Source organism: Zalophus californianus, chromosome 4 (assembly GCF_009762305.2).
Source record: "Zalophus californianus isolate mZalCal1 chromosome 4, mZalCal1.pri.v2, whole genome shotgun sequence".
NCBI lineage: Eukaryota > Metazoa > Chordata > Mammalia > Carnivora > Otariidae > Zalophus > Zalophus californianus.
In genome coordinates, this window is record NC_045598.1 from 115499666 (window position 1) to 115522669 (window position 23004).

A 23004-nucleotide genomic window follows, 5' to 3' on the forward strand; every position below is an offset into this window, starting at 1 on the left:
GCCGAGGAGTTAGTTGCAAGGCTCAGTTTAGAACCTTGGGCTTCTGACTTCTAAAGTAATGCTTCCCTCTACTTTCAAAGAAAATAATAACAATAATCTTACCTTTCTACTGGCCGTTTAGATATCTTAAGCAACAAGTGCAAGGTGGAAAGGCCTGTGTTCCTGAGAATAAGATGGACACATCGAGTGCACAAAAGGGTCCTGCATAGTGTGCACTCATGAGACCCAACAGAGTCCTGGTATCCCACTATGCCAACCAGCACAACCCAAGTCAAATCAGCCAGTCCCTTCTTCCACCCAGCCTGGGCCTGGGATTGCTCAGTCTTCTGACACTAATCAGTTCTCCCCCAGACACCTCTCACAACAGAACCTAGTAACCAAGTCCAACTTCAGTGCCTCAGCAGGGAGAGCTCTAGGCACTTTAGGAGGTGGGAAATGTCAGAGGGAAAGCAGGAGAAGAGCAAAAGTTGCAAAAGTGAACTAGAAGATGTTCATTCACTAGGAAATCCTAAAGAACCAAGAAGTCTGAATAAAGATGCTTCTATACACTGTATCTCACATTTAAGGTGCATGTGAACCCCCTGGGAATGTTAACATTCAGATTCTGGTGCCGTAGCTCAGGATAGGGTCCCAGATTCTGTATTTCTGACAAGCTCCTGGTTGTTATTAAAGCTGCTGGTCCAAGAACCACAATGAGAGGCACAGAGTTAGAAAGAGGGGAGGGGAAAAGAGGGGGAAAAGGAGAGAAAGGGGAAGGAGAATCCAACCAAAGGCCTTTCCTTTTGCTCTCACCTACCTTCTCTTGCACCCCCAAAGTACAGCCTCAAAATGCTGTAGTAAATGATACTAAATGCACATTTTCTTCAGTCTGTAGCTAGACCCAACAGTAATGGTGTGTTTGTTTTATTTCTCTCCCCCTGCCTCTTGCCCTTCCTGCCGCCGGCCCTGCACAGCTCCCAGACTCGCCCGCTGCCCTGAAGCTGCTCAGCCTCCTTTCTAGCACGCTCTCTGGCCTCGCGCGATTCTTCTCTCACCTTCTCCGGCGACCCCCTTCTGGGGCTCCCCGGCGGCGCCCGGACTTGTCCCTCCTGCTTCCCGCTCGCTCCCTGCCAGCGGCTGGGCTCTCGCGGGGGCACGGGGAGCGGCCAGGCCGTCTCCAGCTCCTGCTGGGGGCAGCCCTGGCACTGCCCAGCCGACCCCCAGGGGGACGCCTTCCCAGGGAAGAGGACGCCTGCGCTGGGCAGAGCTCGCCCATGCCCGTGAGTACAGTTGTCTCCACCACGCCCCACCGCCGCCCTCACCCAGACACGAGCATCCCCTGCTCCTTCCTAACCTCGACTGACCTGAGACCCGGGCCAGCCGGGGCTCCCGCCGGCAAGGGGCTAGGGCGGGAGGGGCCGGAGGAGGGGCAGAGAGTTTTGGTAGGAAGGTCAAGAGAGGCTTGAGCTAGTTCAAGGAAAACGAGCTGGCGCCTAGCTTGACATCCCCTTTCCGCAGTAGATCCTCGAAGCTACTTTTTCCTGGACCATTTCCTTACAGTGTCAATGGAAACTGTGGAAGCGGGAGGGAGTCCTCACCCTTTCTGAGTCTCTTCTCAAACTCTCGTTCTCAACGTGTCGCTCAACCCCCTTCCTACCAAGCCTCCCCCCGACGCGCCTCCGCCCCCTCCTCGCTCTCCCACTCCTCTGCCCTCTCAGCGTCTGCAGGCTCTGGAAGCCGGGGAGGAAATGACGTGATGTTATTTTTGTGTCAGGTCAGCTTCCAGCTTCAGTTTTGCCCTCCAAGCTCCCGCGCCGGGCTCGGGCGGTCGGTCGGCGTCACGCTCCCGAGGGCACACGGCGGGGTCTATAGGGATACGCGGTGCTCTGGGCCCGCGGAGCTGGGAGGCAGCGTTTTTCCGCTCCACCCCCAGGTCTCTCCCTACCCCTGGACCTCGGAGCCCCTGGGGACGGAAGGCAGCTGCAAAGGGTCTCAACGGGATCCGGAATCCGGAGTTAGCCACCCCCCCACCCCCACCCCCAACCTAGTGGGGCCTCCGGCTCCGGCGGCAGGAAGAGGGCGTGGAACTCCTTTCCAGTGAGGGGCCAGCAGAGGCAGTACCGGGGTGGGACGGGTGCCGAGCTCGGAGAAGCACCCGGGGAAAGAGAGAAGGTAGGGGGCTGCCCTCCAGAGGCGGGGTAGTCCACGGCGTGACTCTCCAGGGATAGGGCACGCCCTCCGCGCGCGGCGCGCCCGCCGGCACACTCACACTTGCACCTCCCTCCGCCCCCCTTCATTCACAAGGTCTGAGCACGCATTCCCGCACAGTCGAGTCTCGCTCAGCCCCCGCGCGCCGAAGGGAGGGAGCGCAGAGGGGGTCTTGCAGACTCTCTCTGCGCTCGCCTTATTTAGGGCCCACACTCTGGATTCTGCCTCATTCCGGACTGGAGGAAGAGGCTACAGTCCCGCGGCGGATTGGGTCCAGTTTGGGGCCCGGAGCGAGCCCCCCCCCCCCCCCCAGCCTCCGCCGCAGTGGAGCGCGCCGCCGCCAGAGGGAGGCGAGACCGGGATAGTCCGGCCGGGGAGGCGGGAGTGAGGGGGCGGGGAGGAGGCAGAGCTGAGGGAGCGTGAGAGAGGGAGAAGAAGGTGAGAGGAAAGACCTAGAGCCAGAAGAAGAGGAAAACCGGGAAAAGCAATCGCCGCGTAGTAAGGCCACCAGTTGGTATTGTTAAAAAAAAAAAAAAAAAAAAAAGGCACACGCGGGACGCATGCGCACGGCCGACGGAGGCGAGCTGGCCGGAGCTTCCCCTCTGGCTCGCCGGGCGGACGGTGAAATCGTGAGTACCCCGCATCCTCAATCTTCCTTTCCCCTTCTCGGACTCACTCTAAGGCCTCGGGCTGGGAGGTGGCCGGGGCCAAGCGGGGCGCGCACGCAGGGCAGGAGCCGGAGCTCTGGTCGTCCGCGCGGTGACGGGAGCGGGTGCAGGTCGGTCTCCTCATCCGCCGGTTCAGCCCCGGAGGTCAGTCAGTGCGTATTGTGGGGGTGTATGGGCTTAGGGTGTGACTGGGTCTCAAGAGGGGCGTCCAACCAGCAGGATCAGTTTCTGTCGGGTCCAGCAGGGCCTCCGCACGATTCAACCTCTGTGGCCTGGGGTCAGTGAGTGGGTAGGGGACACGAGAGCCTAGCCCTTAAAGCCTAAAATGCATACTGACCCCCGAAGTAGATCTGGGGAACCCCAGGCGGTGGAGACGTCGGCGTTCTCACCGGGCCGAGCGCCGGAGGCGGGCAGTTTGAGCGCAGGTAGGAAGGAAGAGGAGACACTCCCTGAATCGCAGAATCTCCCTTTAAGAAAAGCGCAACTCAGGCGGGGGACCCGGGAAGTGCCTGCACACGCACCCTGGAGGATCTGACTCGGTGCCCGCATTTACGCTCTTGAAAACCTAATGGACTGAACTGTCGCCCACCCTTGGCCCGCGCCAAGTCGGTTAAGGTACAGGCGCCACTGGTGTTTTTCTTGAACAAACCCGGGCAATTGAGTCTTCGGCACTCTCGGAGCTGCGCTCGGTAAGTTGGAATGTGTCGCGACGGCCAGGCTGCGGAGACTGGAAGGGGGCGTGGGCGCGCGGGGGACCTAAGAGGGGCGTCACGCCAGCGGGAAGGGATGGGGGGACCTTTTAGGGTGGGTGTGCGTGGTGACTCCCCTCTCCCAGCTGTGGGGAGTGGGCGGGGGGAGGGGCCTAGGAGCTAGCCGGAGCGGGTGGGCGTTTGCGGGCGGGGTCTGCGTGCTCCCTGTTCGGGGGAGTGGGCGGGAAGCGGTGGGCACTGGGGAGTCTCGGCTCTGCGACCTGCCCACCCAGCGTGGGTGGTGAGTGGGCGGGAAAGGGCCCTGCGGGAGGCGGCGCTCCGAAACAGAAGTGGGTTTCCCGGACTCGCCAGTTTCGGAGGAAAATCCGGGCTAGCGGCCAGGGCCCTGCGCGACCCCAGCGGCGGGAGGGACGCGGCGGTGGATAGTGCTCGAAGCCGGCGACGCGGGCGCGGGCTGGGAGCCGTGGGTACTACTGCAGCACCCTCGCGGCCAGCAGCGGACAGTTAGGGAGTGAAAGTGAATGCAGTTTCTATCCAGGAGGAGGAGAGCGCTAGAGGGGAACTCTCTCCTCCCTTCTTTTCCTTCTCTGAATCTGGCGGAGGCCCATGGCTCTTCATTTGAGAGGCAGTATTGCCTGATAGGTCAGAGTCCTGGGTTCTGTAACTGTCTGGATTCAAATCCCAGCCTAGCTGTGTGACCTCAGGCAAGTAACTTAACGTTTTGGTGCCTTCGTTTTATCATCTGTAAAATGAAGAGCTCTGTTACATACCAAACAAAAGCTGGTATTACTATTACTATATTTATGCAAAATTGGCTAAGTAGCCTTCAAAATACTATATAAGATCAGGAACAAAATGTATTTTGGGGTATGCTATAAAAAGTATATATAATAAAGTAGAAGATGTCCATCACCAAAATTAGAAAAACAGTAAATATTTTCTATTGATATGTAAATTTTAAATACAGTGTATTTCTACACCATCCGGACCCTTTTTATTTCAAATAATTATGAAATACATACACATTTCAAACAGCATTTTAATAATATTTTATTGTTAATCACCATACATTACATCATTAGTTTTTGATGTAGTGTTCCATGATTCATTGTTTGTGCATAACACCCAGTGCTCCACGCAGAATGTGCCATCTTTAATACCCATCACCAGGCTAACCCATCCCCCCACCCCCTCCCCTCTAGAACCCTCAGTTTGTTTTTCAGAGTCCATTGTCTCATGGTCAAACAGCATTTTTTAAAAATTATCTCTAACCTTCAAAAAATGTTTCACTTTGTAAAACAGATGTGCATAAAAAATATACAATAGGTCATGGTATATACAGAAAATCCAAGGTTTACGTTAAAATACTGCACCAGGTCAGTTGTATTTAAGAGAATCTGGAAACTTACCTTGGAAGCTAGAAATGCTAACTTCTCTAAAATGATTGTAAACATTGTAGCCAAAATACTCTTATAATACCAAGAATATAGAAAGATAGGGGTGCCTGGAAGGTTCAGATGCTTGATCTCTGGGTTGTGAGTTCGAGCCCCACGATGGGCACAGAGATCACTTAAAAACAAAGAAATACAAAGAATGATAAAAGTCAGATTCCCTCACTTTACAGCTGAGGAAACATTCAGAGAGCGTAGAGGTCCCTACTGGAGATCTCCAGCTAAATAGGGCCCCAAATAGGATTAGAGTTAGGTCTTCTGACTCGACCCCAAGGCTCTTATACACCACACTGATGTGCTCTGTTTACTACAGGTTTATGAACCTTTAACAAATAGGAAACTAGAAGTCATTACATAAGGGAAAATATAAAAGCATGTGTTACATACAACACAAGAAAGACCAGACAGTAATTTGGCTACTATCCCATATTTTCATCATGGTCCCGCACAGCAAAAGGTAGGGTTGCATAATTTACGTAAAGTAGGCTAAGATTACAGATTAAGCTAGAGGCAGAGCCAGCACTGGAATTCAGGGTCCCACTGGAGTACACATTTGGTTGCATATTCTTTTTTTTTTTAATTTTATTTGTTTATTTGACAGAGAGCACAAGTAGGCAGAGAGGCAGTAGGAGGGAGAGGGAGAAGCAGGCTCCCCGCTGAGCAGAGAGCCCGATGGGGGGCTCGACCCCAGGACCCCGGGATCATGACCAGAGCCCAAGGCAGACGCTCAACGACTGAGCAACCCAGGCGCCCCTGGTTGCATATTCTCTTAATCACTTGTAGCAGTTTTTCCTTAGAAATGACCTTTGAGCTTTTCTTAAATTCTTAAAATCTCCTTCCTGCTGACTTAAGAGAGCTTTTTAGGAAAGGCCTTCAAAATTACATAGAAGGAGATTTTATTATGCCAGATTTTGTGGACAAGCAAGAGTGAAGGGGGGCGGGACTTTCTTATTTTTACACAGTGGCTTGGTAAATAATGGTTTCCATTCAAAGCACTTGAATATCAATTCCTAAAATCCTACAATTCTTTCATTTCTGCATGCGGCAGTACAATGACATTCACCTTCCACAGAGAGGTGCAACAGGTAGTTTCAAGGTCCAGCCCTCACACAAGCAGTTTAGGAATTGTATGCAGAGCCTTTCAAGTGAGCATTTGGCCTTACAAAGTTATTTAGGATTATAGGAATGATGTGTCCTCCAGAGAAAGCACTTCTAGGAACCAGGCTTGCCTCCTTGAAAAAGGAAACCATGGTTCTCTCCAGTGCATGAACTGGGTATCTTACCCTTGACTTTGCACCTCTGTATACTTACCAGGTGTTTTTAGACAGAAATACAGGGCATTAAGTAGGGAGTAACTTTGTAGCAATCTCCCAAGCCAGTTCAGCAGAACTGAGTTTTGAAACCACATGTGTTAAGTCAAGTCCCAGTATGATTAGAATGTGAATCACTGTCCAATTGGGAATATTTCAGATTGGTTTTCAGTGTACCACCAGGCAAGTCACCGTGTGAACTTCTTCTAGTCAAATACATATAGTATCAGTCAGCAACTAACAGGGTTCACTCTGAGTCAGAGCTTAGCATTTAGTACAATAAGTGTTGAGTCACTGACTGCCTGGCACCTATCTGAGATGGTCCCTGAATTTTACCTTGAGCAGCTCAAGAATCTAGACAGTGCTGCATGGGACGAGTCAGTTCATAGTACAATCGAATGGGCTTTTGTGGCAGCCATTCACAATAAAGTTTGATGTGACTGAGAGCACAAGGGAATATTACAGGATGATGGATTCATAGAATAAATTGCCCTGATTCTAATCCCAATGATTAGATTCTAGCTATTTGCACGGGGAATCATTTGTGAAATAGGAGTAATATGCTCTATTGCCTAGCAGTGATATTTTACTTCAGTTACCTCAGTGATTTTTAAAGCCAGTTAACTGTTCTGGTTTGGATGTGCTCGATTTCTACTTATTACTTCATTTTACTCTAAAGTGTAAAATCTTTTAAAAACACATGTTAGTATTTGGAATTTAGACAACCGCATCTCATGCAGTTACTTAGCAGTTTGACTTCCTGGGGTCCTGGGCTGTACAACAGCAGGTCAGCACAACAATGAAGTAGAGGAGTACACCTTGTTCTGTGGTTTGGCTCGGTTTGTGCCTATCACCTCCTAACACTAACTGAACAATTTTCGCTCAGGAGCTGGAACACAGGTTTGTTGTGCTATTCCAAGGCTAGCAACTCCCAGCACCTGTATGGCTAGATCAACATAAGCTTATATAGCTGTTGCATTTATGCAAGACAGTGGAAAGAATGATGCAACAGATGCCTTACCCCACCTTTGCAAGCAAATTTTACATCTCGGGGTGGAGTAAGAATGAGATGTGAGGGACTAGTAGATTTCTTAATTTGTTGGTAATTAGTGGCAAAAAGTTATTATCTTGGGAACAAAGGTTAGACTACTGCTTAAAAGTATGTGTTTAATTTTCTGTATCTTCTGGACAGAAATACAGAGCATTAAGTAGGAAGTGACTTTGTAGCAATCTCCCAAGCCAGTTCAGCAGAATGGCTCCAAGAAAATCCCAGATGTGTGGACTTTACATACACCTTTATTGTGTTTCTGCAAATATCCATTCCTAGCAATAACCCAGATACTAATTCATACATCTTCTGCTAGGAAAGTATAGATACTTCTTGGTATTTAATGGGGTTGGGACGTAAAGTGTTCCATTCTTCCTAACTTAATGTAATTCCTAGCAAATTTAGGTCATTAGGACTCTAATGAATTAGACTATACATAAAACTGCAACAAAGTTTCTACATAAGTTTGCTAAATTTCAATGAGGAGCTGTAAGTGCTTTTGTGACATTCATTATTGCTTTTATCTTTTTTTTATTTGAGTTATAACATAGTGAATTGTACACATCTTCAGTGTACAACTTAATAAACCTTACATGAGTATACCCCCATGTAAATACCTATCATCTAGATGAGCATTTCTCAGCCTCAGCATCATCGACATTTTGGATTGAATACCTCTCTATTTGGGGGACTGTCCTATGCATTGTAGGATGTTTAGCAGCATCCCTGCCCTCTACCCCTAGAATCCAATAGCACCCTTCCCTATATGTGACAATGAAAAATGTCTCCAGACATTGCCAAATGTTTCCTGGAGAGCAAGATCACTCACCACTGCTCTAGATCAAGATATAGGATAATTTCAGCTCATATCCATAAGACCCACTCTTGGTTTCTCCCAGTCATTACTCCCACAGATAACCACTCTCATAAGTTTTCAAACTATATACAGTTGACCCTGAAAAACAGGTTTGAACTGCTTGGATCAACTTATACATGAATTTTTTTTATACAGTACGGTATTATAGAATTATGTCCCTTATGATTTTTTAATAACATTTTATTTTCTCTAGCTTACTTTATTGTAAGAATACAGTGTATAATACATATAACATAAAACATGTGCTAATCAACTGTTTAGCATCCAGTAGACTGTATAGTTAAGTTTGGGGAGAGTCAAAATTTATAGGCAAATTTTCAGCTGCATGGGGGCAGTCAGTGCCCCAACCCCCATGTTGTTCAAGGGTCAACTGTATTAGCTGGGCCTTTTCTGAACTTCAGATAGAATTTTATAGTACATATTCTTTACATCTAGTTCTTTAATTCAGCATTATTTTTTTGAGATTCTCTCATTGTTGCACATATTGTGATGTTTCAGTGCTGTCCAGTGTTCCTTTGTGCTAACACAATACAGTTCATTTATCTATTTCACTATTGAAGGACATTTGAGTTGTTTCTAGTATGGGGCTATTATGAACAATGCTAATATTAATATTCTTATTCATGTCTTTTGACAAACATAAGCCCTATTTCCATTGGATGCCCAGGAGTGAAATTGCTGGATAATAGATCCAGTGTGTTTAGCTTTACTAGATACTGGCCGTTTCTCAAACTGTTTTTGCTCTCCAAACTAATTTATAATCCTGCCAGCAATATATTGTTTCATGTCCTCATCAACACTTAGCATTGTCCACCCATTTAATTTTAGTCATTCTGGTGGCAGTGTAGTGGTAATTCATTATGGTTTTAGTTTGTATTTCTTGGGGCTCCTGGGTAGCTCAGTCAGTTAAGCATCTGCCTTTGGCTCAGGTCCTGATCCCAGGGTCCGGGGATAGAGCCCCGCATCAGGCCCCCTGTTCACTGGGGAGTCTGCTTCTCCCTCTCCTGTACCCCCTGTTTGTGTGCATTCTCTCTCTCTGTCAAATAAATAAAATATTTTTAAAAATTTTATTTCTCTGATTGCTAATGATGTTGAGCATCTTTTTGTTGGCCATTTGTATATCTTCTATTATAAACTGGCTCTGCTAGTCTTTGGCCTATTTTTCCATTCTGTTGTTTGTCTTCTTTTTCATTCAGAAGAGTTCTTTATATATTCTGGATATAAGTTATTGTCAAAAATGTGCATGTGTCTATGTGTATCGCACATCCCAGGCTGTGCCTTGCCTTTACGTTCTCAAACCATTATTTTTGACTTCTGTAGTTTCTGTTGAAAAGTCATGCTTCTCTGAAGGTAACATGGCTTTTCCTCCGACTGATTTGAAATTCTTCTCTTTGTTTTTAACTTGCCACAGTTAGAATAAATGTGTGATTTTGTATCTGTCCTGCTTTCAAAGCGCTGAGCTTTTTTATCTGCATTCATCAATTTTGGGAAATGTTCACTCAACATCTTCTTGCCCGTTTTCTTTCTCTCTTGCTTCTGGAACTCAAATTCTACATATGTTAGACTTTCCCTTTCTTCCCCTGTGTTTCTTATTCTATGCTCTGTTTTATCCTTTTTTTTTTTTTTTGTCTCTCTCTCTCTTCTTCCATTTGAATACTTTCTTTTGACCTATGCATTATTTTATTTAACCTGTCTTCTGCTGTGCCCAGGCTTCTGTCAAGCTATCTAGGAAGTTGTTAATTTCAGAAAGTGTTTTGTTCACAATGTATTAGTCTATTTCATTCTTTTTAATACATTTAAATTCTCTGATGAAATTCTCCCATCTTTTCATCAGTTTTGTCCATCGAATTCTCATCTACTAAATCCCATATTGATATTGTTTGTATGTATCTATTATTTGTTTCTTCTGTCATATTTTTCTGTCTCTTCACATACCTCCTAATGTTTACTATATATACACATCATATATAAAGAAACTGTGTTGATTCAGATAATATCGTCCACCCCCAAGGACTCTCCCTTGGAGGGTTTCCTATGTGAGGATGAGGGGCTATCCACTTCAGTACTAACAGGTATTGGAATGAGTTTGGGCCAGTTGCAATTTTAATAAGACATAGGTAGCCTCTGGCTTTTTCCCATTTTTCAAGTGTTTTCTCCTGGGCTTCAGAGTTAGAGCCAAGTGGGTTTCTATCTCCTCAGTCTTGAAAGACTTAGAAACTTAATATCCCCTTCAGAGGTTTTGAGCTTGCTTTCTGTGCCCACCTTCCCCAGGTGGCTTCCACATCTGGTAAATGTCTTGAGGAGGCCAGGCATGTGTTTGAGGATGGCCTTGTTACACATGGGGACTGGTTTTCCCACATGAGACTATGGTGTCCCATTATATTCTCAACCCAAGCCTAGAGTCAGCAAGTGCCCTCAGGGGAAAAAACTACCTGATGACAGACTGCTCACTTTTGAAGAGCTCTGTCTCTCAGAAATTTCAGTTAATTTAATCTTTTTGCTTCCATAGCTCTTTGATGTCTTTAGAAATGTGATTCTATTTATATGACCTTTTGGTTGGTGCAAAGGAACTGTGGTCTGCCCTGACCTATTGTCTTTTTTCCTGAAGATATTTTTCCTGAATTAAGTTTTTTTTTCTTTCTTTTTTCTTTCTATCTGTGGATCATATTTTTATCTTTCTATAACATCATTTGTTTCCAATATAACTCAAAAAATTAACATTAAAAATCTTGCTATTTTAAAAAAATCTTGCCATTTACAACTACAAAGTGTACTATATGTTTTATGAGTTTTAAAAATGCTAGAAGGAAAAGAAGTATGGTATGATCCCTGCAACTCTTTATGCTTCACATTGCAGGTACATAGTGTAAAAAGCATGAGCTCTAGTATGAAAGAAAGCCAAGTTTGAATTTTGATTTTGCTCACTTAGTTTTCTGAGCCTCCAATTCTGAATATGTATAATAGGAATAATTACACTTACTTTATAGTAAGAAATGTGCAGCAGAAGGCTCAGGAGAGCATTCAGTAAGTGGAACCTGTTATCATTATTCCTTTAATATTTATCCATCATTATTTTAGGCCCCTGAACATGTATAATTTTATTTTAAACACTTATACTGCTATATTTCTATCTGGTACAGATTCTAAGATTTTTACCATTCAAACAAGGTTCTGAAAAAGTTTTTTTTAATATATAAAAAGCCTATACCTATGACTTAATATCTATGAAAATATTACTTAGTAAGTTTATGAATTCATATTTTACCAAAATTTTTGTGTTTTATAGACCACAAAATAAATAAAATTTAGTAACAAAGAATTATATTCAAAATAGTCTGCTGTCTGTAAAATCCACAACTGACTACTTGGTGTCATACCAGTATGGTTTATTATAAGATGTTGCCAGTAAGAAAACAGTATTAAGAAATACTTTAAAAAGTCTACCAGTATTCTCTGGAAAGGACAGCTGGTTAATTTTTGAGGAGAGTCTGTGTGGGGGCTAGGAGTAATTTTAACATTATCTCCATGAATGATTCAAATATAATTAATCTTCATATTAAATTTTCTGTTACAAGCCACACTTTTATTTTGACTTACGCATTTGTTTCTTTAAAAAAAGACTGCACTAGAGGCCCCTGGGTGGCTCAATTGATTAAGCAATTAAGCGTCTGCCTTCAGCTCAGGTCATGATCTCAGGGTCCTGGGATCAAGCCCAGCACTGGGCTCCCTGCTCAGTGGGGAGTTTGCTTCTCCCTCTGCCCACCCCCCACCCCTGCTCATGCACATGCTCTCTCTCTCTCTCAAATAAATAAAGAAAATCTTTAAAAAAAAAAAAAAAGACTACATTAGTATATGGAAACAATTAGATTCTGCTCTAAATAGAAGATGAAAATAGTAGTCTTAGAGATAGATGGGTGTTTCTGGGATACACGGGCATCTCCTAACCCGAGAGAATACGACAGCACCTCAGGTCTGTGTCCCCAAGGCCACAATGTATCTCAGTCTTTAGTTCCTCAGCACAGTGAGAGTGGGCTTCGCTGGTCTGACCTCCAAATTCAGTTTTGTGGGCAGATTTAAGTCAAGGCATAAGAATTATAGGATCTGGTTATGCAACAAACTGGAATTTATCAAATTCCTACTAGAGCTAAGGCTTTGTTGAGAAGTTAAGTCACTTCTGGCCCTTTAAATGACTTTTGATTCTGCAAAATCTAATAAAGTGAAAAACTCACCTGGGCATATTAAACAAATGTCATAAATGAAAGAAAAGGCTTTATTTATTTTCCTTATCTTTTCGTGATGTGTTCAGAATCATGAACGTATTAAAATTATACTAATTTATGGAGCCCCTGGGTGGCTCAGTCAGTTCAGTGTCCAACTCTTGATTTTGGCTCAGGTCGTGATCTCAGGGTCATGAGATCAAGCCGCACATCCTGCTTAAGATTCTCTCCCTCTCTTCCTCTACCCACCTAAAAAAACTATAAATACTAATTTAGATAGAACATTTATTTACTCAAAATGTATCATATGTATTCTGAGAATCAGGAGCTTTTTTTTTTTGAAGATTTTATTTATTTATTTGAGAGAGAGAGCATGAGAGGGGGGAGCATCAGAGGGAGAAGCAGACTCCCTGCTGAGCAGGGAGCCCGATGCTGGACTCGATCCTGGGACTCCAGGATCATGACCTGAGCCAAAGGCAGTCACTTAACCAACTGAGCCGCCCAGGTGCCCCTAAATTATATTTTCTTAATGGAAACTGGTCATCAGGGTGCCTGGGTAGCTCAGTCGGTTAAGCATCTGCCTTAGGCTTAGGTCATGATCCTGGGGTCCTGGGATCGAGCCCTGTTTCTGGCTCCCTCTTCAGTGGGGAGACTGCTTCTCCCTCTCCCTCTGCTCCCCTGATCCTGCTCTTTCTCTCTGTCTCAAATAAGTAAATAAATGAAAAAAAAAGCTGGTCTCTGAGCCCTTTTTTTTTTTTTAAGATTTACTTATTTTAGAGAGACAGAAAGCATGAGCCAGGGGGAGGGGCAGAGGGAGAGAGAGAAATCCTCAAGCAGACTCCCCACTGAGTACGGAGCCCAACAACAGAGGGCTCTATCCCAAGACACTGAGATCATGACCTGAGCCAAAATCAAGAGTCAGACACTCTCTGAGCCTTTTTATGTATCCCTTAGGATGGGGGATTTATTTCTGGATCTCTGTATCTAACTGCCTTACATTTTCTCACAAAAATATTATCAAATAACTATGGTACTACAGATAGGCCAAAATGCATAACCATTAAACATTTCAGTTCTTTGAATTTTTTTCAGTTTTAGATGTTTGTTTTACATATCTGTTTAACACTTCATGCCAAGGGGGATGGGAACCTAAAATTCAGTAGCTATTTTGGCACAAATTGTGGAAAACCAGAACCTTGAGGACCAGAGATTCCCCCACACACAGCCTGGGAAGAGCAGACAAAAACATTCCATCAGCTCAGCCCCCAGAGACTGTCTTGGGAACACTAAGGGATTATGGAACCAAGGTGGTACATTGGAGTTTCCATTCTAATGAGAAGCAGCCCTGCTAGAAAAACGACTCCAGAGGCATTTACGGATGGGCATCCAAAAATAACCCGAACCTGTCTAACTGTGGCCCATGCACAGCTGTGGTGTGAAGAGAAAGGCACTGTGGGGTGGTGGGATGGACCTGAGCCTAGAGCCAAATGATCTAGATTCAAGTCTGGGGACAGCCTTTGGGAAGTTGGGCATGTCATGCAAGCTCTGTGAATCTGAGTTCCCCACTAATAAAATGGGATCTTGAAATCTCTGTGGAATCATTTCACGAATTAAATGTAAGATGTGATTACTACTGCCTTTACTCATACAGATAAAGGAGAAATTGCATTATTTGGAAACCATATGTGGGAAAAGCAGGCTCTGATAAAAAAGTTTAGATTTTCTTGTGGTGTCATAGATTGCCACTGAAGGCCACAGGAGGAGACTCACAAAATGTGGACTCTATTGTAATCAATAAATATTTTAGACTTTATGGGCCATTTGGTCTCTATTGCAACTACTCAACTCTTGCCACTGTAGTGAAGAATCTGTGGGTGATAAAGTACAAGGGGTATTGGGGCTCTCTATAGTGGTCCATGCAAGAGATGGTGCCCACCTGGGCTGGGCGGACAGTGGAATTGGAGAGAAGTGAGTAGATCCGATGTCCAGTCTGGAGTGGCAAGCTTGCCAATGACTGAGCAGCAGAGAGAAGAATCGAGGTGATTCCTCGGATGTGGGTGGATGGGGGCACCATGTATGGACTTGGAGAAGATTGGAGAGGAAACAGAGGGGGGCAGAAGAGGAGACTCAAGAGTCTACTCTAAACCCTAAAGTCTTAGATGTCCACAAAACCTCCAACTGTGGCGGCGAGTAGGCAGTTGGTTTGATGTGTTTTGAAATGAAGGGATTGGCCTGGGCCAGAGGCAGAAATGAGAATTTGTTAGACTCTTTATGATACGTAGCATGCTGTGCTGTGGTACACTACATTCTCACGAGGTTATGGTGGGAAATACTTTGGCATAATCACTGGGATATTACTGCCCTAGAATCTTTTCTTTTCTAAAACTGTAAACAATCTACTGAGAGTTTCCATATATTTACTACAGAGGTCAGCAAACTAGGGTGCATGGGCCAAATCCAGACTGCTGCCTGTTTTTGTATGACCTGCACACACAAAAAAAATGGTTATTACATTTAAAAAATATATATATGTGTGTGTATGTGTGTATGTATGGAGAGAGAGAGAGATTTATTTTGAGGAATTGGCTCACAAGATTGTGGAAACTTGGCACATCCAACATCTTGATGGGCTAGGGCTGGCAGGTTGGGGACTCAGGGAAGAATCATAGTTCCAATCCAAAGGCAATCTGCTAGCAGCATTCCTTCTTGCATGGAGGAAGTCAGTAACTCAGCAACAACCCAGCGGGAGAGATATCAAGGACAAGGCATGGGGGGAGGCACGTGGAGCTTTCATGCCCTCTGTGGGAACACCACCCTCCCAGCATCTAGATGTGTTAGGAAGCTCAATGTTTACATTTTTTAATTGCTGGGGGGAATAATCAAAAGAAGAATATTTCATGACATATGAAAATGTTATGAAATTTGAATTTCAGTGTCCATAAAGTTTTACTGGAACCCCGCCACATTTCATTCAGTGACATGATGTCTGTGACTGCTTTTGCACCAAGAAAGGCAGAGCTGAGATGTTTCTATAGAGACCATAAGGCCCCCGACAAGGCTACAGTATTGACTCTCTGGTCCTTTACAGGAAAGGTTTGCCTCCCTCTCATCTATAACCTGAACGTAAGTGTGAAGTATTACTACATTTTTGTAGGAAACAGTCTGTATGAAAGTAAATCTGACATTCAACCACTAGCAATGTTATTTCTTAGAAACATTGTGCACTCTTAAGAAAAAACTTTCAGGGCGCCTGGGTGGCTCAGTTGGTTAAGCGACTGCCTTCGGCTCGGGTCATGATCCTGGAGTCCCGGGATCGAGTCCCACATCGGTTTCCTGCTCGGCAGGGAGTCTGCTTCTCCCTCTGACCCTCTTCCCTTCGTGCTTTCTATCTCTCATTCTCTCTCTCTCAAATAAATAAATAAAATCTTAAAAAAAAAAAAAAAAAAACTTTCAGAAAGACAAGACCAAAAATTCAATTAAAGACAATCTCCTATAGGCAGTGAAGTCAGAGGATCTAACTTAAGGTTCCTTTTGGTATCCACCACTTTAACATTCAGCATTTTCATATGAACAGGAAAACTTAAGGACATTTAACAAGCCCCAAAAGTACTAAGGAAGAAGGGCCAGAGGGAAATAATATGCACAAAAGCTGTGTGTATAACTCAGATGCTAGAGGCTTTCAGAGATTCAAATCACGTACAATCTAAAAGCTTTAAACAGGATGGGAGCTTGCTATCATCACAAGATGAAAACACCTAATAACGGACATAAGGCAAAGTTTGAGGATCCAATGCTTCTATCCCCTAAGGGATCGTGGAGAAGGTAGAATTTGTGGAAAAAGAGACACAGCGGAAAAATTTGCCCAGGCAGACCTGTAAGGAGTCCAGAAGAAGGCTAGTTAGTTACTTAGGAACACAGATTTTTGTACACTTTTATTATCCTTAATTTGCATGTACATTAACACATTTTACAACCCATCTGCTGTAATTGGTGGAAAATTCATTCTTCAACTAGCAAATAGTCATCCAGGCCTAATGTCTATAAGATCTGTGGCCAGCATAAACAGAATGGGTTAGGAGAACCCCAGCAGACTGGACCAGAGTGGTGGGGGCCTTCTGCAGCCCTGGGTGAGGACTTAACTCTCGCTTGTGATCGAAGAAGGAGGCCTTGTCCATAAGAGTTTCCATAGTTCTAGCTAATTGCTTTGGGACAATGATAGAAAGCTTCATTACAAATGTTATTCATTAAAAGACAGTTAAAATAAAAATGTTAGTTTTAAGAAACCTAATAACCTTATGATCGCATTTAAAAATATAATGTCCATATAATAGCAATGCCTTTGTCATACCCAACAAAATTAACACTATTTTAGCATCACTTAACATCTGTATTCATTTGCTAGAGCTGCCATAACAAAATACCACCGCCTGGGTGGCTTAAACAACAGAAATTTATTTGCTCACAGTTTGAAGGCTAGAAGTTCAAGATCAAGGTGTCGTCCTGTTTGGTTTCTCCTGATGACTCTCTCCTTGGCTTGGCACACAATTGTCTTCTTTGTCCTCACATGTTCCTCCTGTGTGTGCACGTGCATCCTCAGTGTCTTTCTCATGTCCAAATTTCTGCTTCTTATAAGGACACCAGTCAGTTATGACCGTGGCCCCACCTCACTGGCTTTATTTTGCTGTAATCACCCCTTTTAAAGACCCTGTGTCCAAATACAGTCACATTCTGAAGTACTGGGGATTAGGACTTCAACATAAAAATGAGGGAGACCCAATTCAGTCCCTAACACTAGCCATATCACATCGTTTCTCCTTAGTCTCTGTCTGCTTCGTCTACTCTCCATCTTCTTTTTCACACACTAGTTTGGGGAAGAAACTGGAACCACTGCCCTGTGGATTGTCCTATATCATGAATTTATTTACTTCTTCCTCATGATGATGAACTTGTTCCTCTACTTCCTAAATTTCTGCAAACTAGATGTTAGATCCAAAGCCTGGAATAGACTTAGGTTCGGTGACTTGACCAAACCACTTCCTGGGTGGTGCTTGAACTTCCTACTGCATCGCATCAGAAGGGCACCGTGTCTGTATGACCAGCCCCTTTTAGTTATACTAAAAACATTGTTTCCTAAGGGCCTTTTGAAAGCTTGGTAAGTCAGTTCAGCATTTACAGAGTGGCTAACAGGCACAAGGTATGTCTGGGCATATGCAGCAAGGGTAACAGGAGCCTCTGTTTGCCAAAAGATCTTGACTGTGTGTGCTCCAGGCCGGCCCTTTGATGTCCTGGCCCTCAGCAGGGCTGGAATGCCTCCTTGATCTGCAGCTCTCCACAGCCCCGTACCCCTACTTCCTCCACCCCTCCTACCCCTCCCACCCCGGCCCTTTCACAGCCTCCTCCTAGCTGCAGCTTCCCTGGCTGGCCTTGAGCAAGGATGATGGTGATAATGTTGCATTTCCTCTCCACATTGTTAATTTGGAGAACTCTCTGGGTTGAGGACACTGTATCACCTCCAGAAATGCATCTGAGGATATCAGATGTTTCCAGACCCTCGTCCTAGTATGGAAAGGTATCCAGAGTGTACCTGAGAATAGGGAGGCTAATTAGGAGAGCACAGAGGGGCTTTATCCCTTTTCTTGTTGGGAGGGTATATTCCTTGTATCACTCAGAACCAAAGAAGAAACTGGCTTCACTCTTAATATTTCATCCTTACTTTAACACTTTCATAAGTGTGAGTTTGTAGAGGATTTAAATTCACATCAAATTTCAGTTCACATTTTTAGGGTTATATTGAAGCATGCATAATACATGATACCCTCTGGGCTAGATTTATTTAGATTTCAACACCAGAGAGAGAGAGATGAAATGTGCACAAGATTGAACACAGTGAGGGCCGATGCAACATTAATTGCACTTATTCACTATCTTCTCTATCAAATAAAATTTGAAATGTAATTAGTTAAGGTTTACGCATTTCTGTTTCTCCACATGCACTTTGGGAACCACTTCTCCACTGTTGGTAGGAAAGACTATAAACGTGATCATTCTCTGGGGGAAAGAGCACTTGTGCTTTTAACCAGGGAAAGAGCTTGCATTCTGGATCTTTGTACCAACCAACTTCCATATACAAGAGAGCACTGAAACGCTGTAAGGTGACTGGCATGTTCATCTGAATTTCCCACTGTAACATGATGTCTGGGGAAGTTTTTTTTTTTTTTAAGATTTTATTTATTTGTTAGAGAGCGAGAGAGGATGCAAGCAGGGGGAGGGACAGAGGCAGAGGGAGAAGCAGACTCCCCGCTGAGCAGGGAGCCCAATGCGGGACTCGATCCCAGGACCCTGGGATCATGACCTGAGCTGAAGGCAGACGCTTCACCGACTGAGCCACCCAGGTACCCCTGGGGAAGTATTTTCATGACACTTTCCTTTTTCAAATACAGACTTGAAAAACTCTGTCTAAATATTAGGCACTGTACACAGTTTTGGGCCGTGGTGTAGCATTTCCTTCGGGAGTCAGGCAGCTTGTCCATGCTCCGACTATACCCCAGCGCCCTATGATGCGCCCACAGCCCTCTGTCCCTCGCTGCTTGCGAGCCTGTGTTACTGGTGTGTCGCTGTTCCCAGCACACCACACAGCACAGCTGCTCTTCCCCACCCAGTGTTCTCTCTCCCTATTCTTCTTCCTTCCGTATTTTTCTTTCCTTGTCTTCATGTGTCTTTGCTCTAAGTCATGGAATTCCTTTGTCATACCTAACAAAATTAACAATGCCCAGTGACCGTTAACTTGATGAAACAGCAAGTGGGAAAGACTCAGCCACCAGAAGCCCAGCACAGACAAATGACTTACGTAGGGTCACCACGTTAGGACCAGAGCTGAACTTAGAACCAGCATCCCTGCTCTTTTGGACTTATGAAGCCCAACATGCTGCCTTTAAAGTAAATTGAAAAATGGCATCTAAAAAAAGTTGTTTTAATTATAGTTGACACAATGTTAAACATTCATTTCAGGTGACAAGTCTATATAAAGTAACAGCATTTTAATAATATTTTATTGAGACGTAATTTACAATACCGTACAATTCACCCATTTAAAGTGTACAGTTCAATGGCTTTTAATATATTCAGAGTGTGTAGCAATCACCATAATCCATTTTAGAGCATTAGATGATTTCATCATTGAGAAGAAACCCAACACTCCCAGCTTTCACCCACCAAGCCCCTGTGTCCTGCAGCCCCTAGCAATCGCTGATCTACCTTCTGTTTCTACAGCTTCACCTCTTAGATATTTCATGTAAAAGGAGCCCTACAATATGTGGCCTTTTATATCTGACTTTTTTTCACTCAGCAATGTTTGCATGCTTCACCTGTCTAATAGCATCTTAGAATAAGAAGAAAAGCTAGTGATCATCCTTCAGCTGGCAGACAGGAAAACTGAGTCCTGGGAAGGTGGCCCATTGCTGAAGTCACAAAGCCTGACAGTGGAAAAGTCAGGGCTGGATTTGGACCTCTTCTTGCCCAGGCCTCAAGCAGGTTTTCTCCGCAGGCTTCCCCGGTGAATGTGCAAAAGCTCCTTAGCTCTGGTTGGCAAGCTAACACAAGGACACTCCTCTTCGCTGGTCTCCTCATTCTTCCTCTTCCCAGCTATTTTGTTACCACTTGCAAGCAGGAGGAGGCATTTTAGGTTTCTTCTAGGTTTGTGAATGGTCCAGGTGCCAGATGTCTGAGGGTGGATAAGCGGGGACCCTGCTGTTTCACTCTCTGCTAAATATAGATACAAAGGTAGGAGATGGATTTGCTTATGATCTTAAAACACAATTTGGGGGGGGGGGGGCGCCTAGGTGGCTCAGTCCGCTAAGCATTGACCTTCAGCCCAGGTCATGGTCTCAGGGCCCTGGGATCGAGTCCCAAGTGGAGCTCCCTGCTCAGTAGTGGGTCTGCTTCTTCACTTTCTGCCCCTCCTCCTCCGCCTCCTTCCTCCTACCCCTCCCCCGCTCATGCTCATGCTCTCTCTCTCAAAATAAATAAAATCCTTTTTAAAAAACACACAATTTAGGGGCACCTGGGTGGCACAGTCAGTTGGGTGTCTGACTCTTGATCTCAGCTCAGGTCTTGATCTAAGGTCAAAAGTTCAGGCTTTTCAGTCCACTGGGGTTGGGCTCCATGCTGGGCGTGGAGCCTACTTTAAAGAAAAAAAAAACATATACACACACAATCTAAGGACTTCCCATATTAGTCTTTCTGTCTTTTACATGACATACCATCAGTGAGTACTAAGTTACACTAATAATAATAATGGCATTAGATTAGCACTTAACTAGTTTTCAGGGGCCTCTCGCATACATTCTCTCATTTACGACTGTCACCCAGTCTCTGGGTGGCTGATACCTGGATGAGGAGGTGGAGGCTTGGGAGGATGAAGTAGTTTGGTCCACGTCACACAAGTGGCAAAGGTCGGAGTAGAAGTAGACCCTCTGACTTGAAGCCCCATGATCTCTTCCCTACACGGCACAGGTCGCCACACACCATTGTAGAAATTCTGGATCAGCTGCCCATTATTTTTTTATTAATTTATTTTTTTAAGATTTTATTTATTTATTTGAGAGGGTGGGGGAGAGCACAGAGGGAGAAGCAGACTCCCTGCTGAGCAGAGAGCCCGATGCGGGACTCCATCCCAGGACCCTGGGATCATGACCTGAGCCGAAGGCAGATGTTTAACCGACTGAGCCACCTAGGGGCCCCTCAATTGCTCATTATTGTTCAATGATTATTCTTTAAGTGCCAGCCCAAACCTGCAGGACCTCTCCAAATAAACCTGGTATTCCCACTTGGCTTCTGATCCTTGTCGCTACAGGGATGCATACCTCCGTGATCTGGCTCCATCGCATGCCCCTCTGCCTCCTGCCCACGGTGCTCTCTGGAACTCAGTCTGCCAGCAGAATGAATGCCCCAGTTTTTCACAAGTGTCTCACCATCCCTTCTTTCTCTCACTGAAATATGGCTACTCTCGGAAGACAGCACTTTCCCCCATGGCCCTGGTAATTGCAGACGTTTTTCCACTGAAGTTCTACCGCTTAGTTCCATTCTTAGAAGTTAGGTGGGTGTCTCTGTGGCCACTTCCAAAACATTCTTCCCTCCAACACCCTACTCTTAAGTTCCAACACGAGCTACAAAATGAATGAAACTTAAAGACATGATGCTGGGTGAAATAAGTCAGACGCGAAACGACAAATACCGTATGGTCCCACTTATTCGAGGTACCTAAACAACTCATAATTTTAGAGACAGAAAGTAGAATGGTTGTCAGGGGCTGGGGGGAGGTGGGGATGGGATGTTGGTGTTTCATGAATTCAGTTTCAGTTGGAGATGAAAACGTTCTGGAGACAGATGGTGGTGATGGTTGGACAGCAGTGTGAGTGTGTTTAGCGCCACTGAACTGTACCCTTAAAAATGGTTAAAATGATAAATTTTATGTTATGTAAATTTACCACAACTAAAAAAAAAAAAAAATACTTCTTTCGAATGCATGTCCTTAGAGTGAACCTCTGCTTCTGCTCCTTTCCGTCATCTGCTCACCTTCTGGCCCCTGCCCTCAGGTAGAAGACTCTAGCATGTGGGCATCATCTCCTCTCCAGCACTGGCCCTGTCTTCATTCCCGATTTCTTCAGCATCCCTGTAAATGACCTGTGCTCCCCTCTGGTCTCTCAGCTTCATGATTTCTCAGTTCCAGAAGGCTTTTCCCCTCCCACACCTCAGCCCTCACTGACGTGACCATCCATAGGGTCGGCCATGACCCACTGCACCTCCTCAGAAGCCTCGTCCTGAAACCCATGCCTGTGACCCACCCATTGGCTCACTCTGGTGCTCCCCTCCAGAAATTCTCTGGTCTCTGAGGACTTCAGCCCATTCTCATCTCCCTGACTCGTGTCCTCAGCGCGCCCTCCATCCCTTCATCATTCACCACCCTTCCCGCATGTTCTGGGGACAGGCCAGTATCATTTGTATTTGCAGTTCCTTCTTCTTAGAAGCATCCCCCCCAACATTTGTGTGCACCTGCCTCCACATCGTTGGTCTCACTTCAGGTGTCCCCTGCTCAGAGACCCTCGCTGGCCACAACTCCTCATCATGCTATAGGGTATCAACCATTTTAGCATCTCACCTATTTGTTGTCATGGTTTTGTGTTTCTCTGCCTAGAACATAAGCCCGTGGCATAGACAGGCAGGCTCACCCCGCAGCTCCCCCCCCCACCCCCCGCCTGCAACACAGACTGCTTCGGCTGGAGCTCAGTACATGTGTGACCAGTTCAGCAGGAAAACCCTTTGAAAACAAACAACATGGTCATATTTTTAACCTTTTTACTCTAGATTTATAATCGGGTCATTCTTTTTTTTTTTTAACATTCTGTTTATTAGAGAGCACAAGCAGGGGGAGCAGCAGTCAGAGGGAGAAGCAGGCTCTCCGCTGAGCAGGGAGCCCCACGTGGGGCTCGATCTCAGGACCCTGGGATCAGAACCTGAGCTGAAGGCAGATGCTTAACC

General features: G+C 45.1%; 1 protein-coding gene and 1 long non-coding RNA gene across 5 annotated transcripts in view; one reads left to right on the forward strand and one right to left on the reverse strand.

Annotated features, from left to right (window-relative positions):
* Nucleotides 1-1079, reverse strand: part of LOC113935315 — a 33999-nt gene extending 32920 nt beyond the window's left edge. The window contains exon 1 of the long non-coding RNA XR_003524019.1: nucleotides 1035-1079. This is a non-coding gene — a long non-coding RNA (uncharacterized LOC113935315). The remainder of the gene's footprint in view (nucleotides 1-1034) is intronic.
* A 1217-nt stretch (nucleotides 1080-2296) lies between these two features.
* The window catches only part of RGS20 (regulator of G protein signaling 20), a 48803-nt gene continuing 28095 nt past the window's right edge, over nucleotides 2297-23004 (forward strand). For 3 of the 4 annotated variants that reach the window (XM_027617036.2, XM_027617005.2, XM_027616874.2), the window contains exon 1: nucleotides 2297-2816. Coding sequence is in view for 1 of the 4 variants with exons in the window: in XM_027616874.2 (XP_027472675.1) it covers nucleotides 2748-2816 (69 nt within the window). In the remaining 3 variants the exon portion in view is untranslated. Of the gene's footprint in view, nucleotides 2817-3329; nucleotides 3545-23004 lie in introns of all 4 variants that reach the window. The other variant, XM_027616956.2, reaches the window with a different exon arrangement.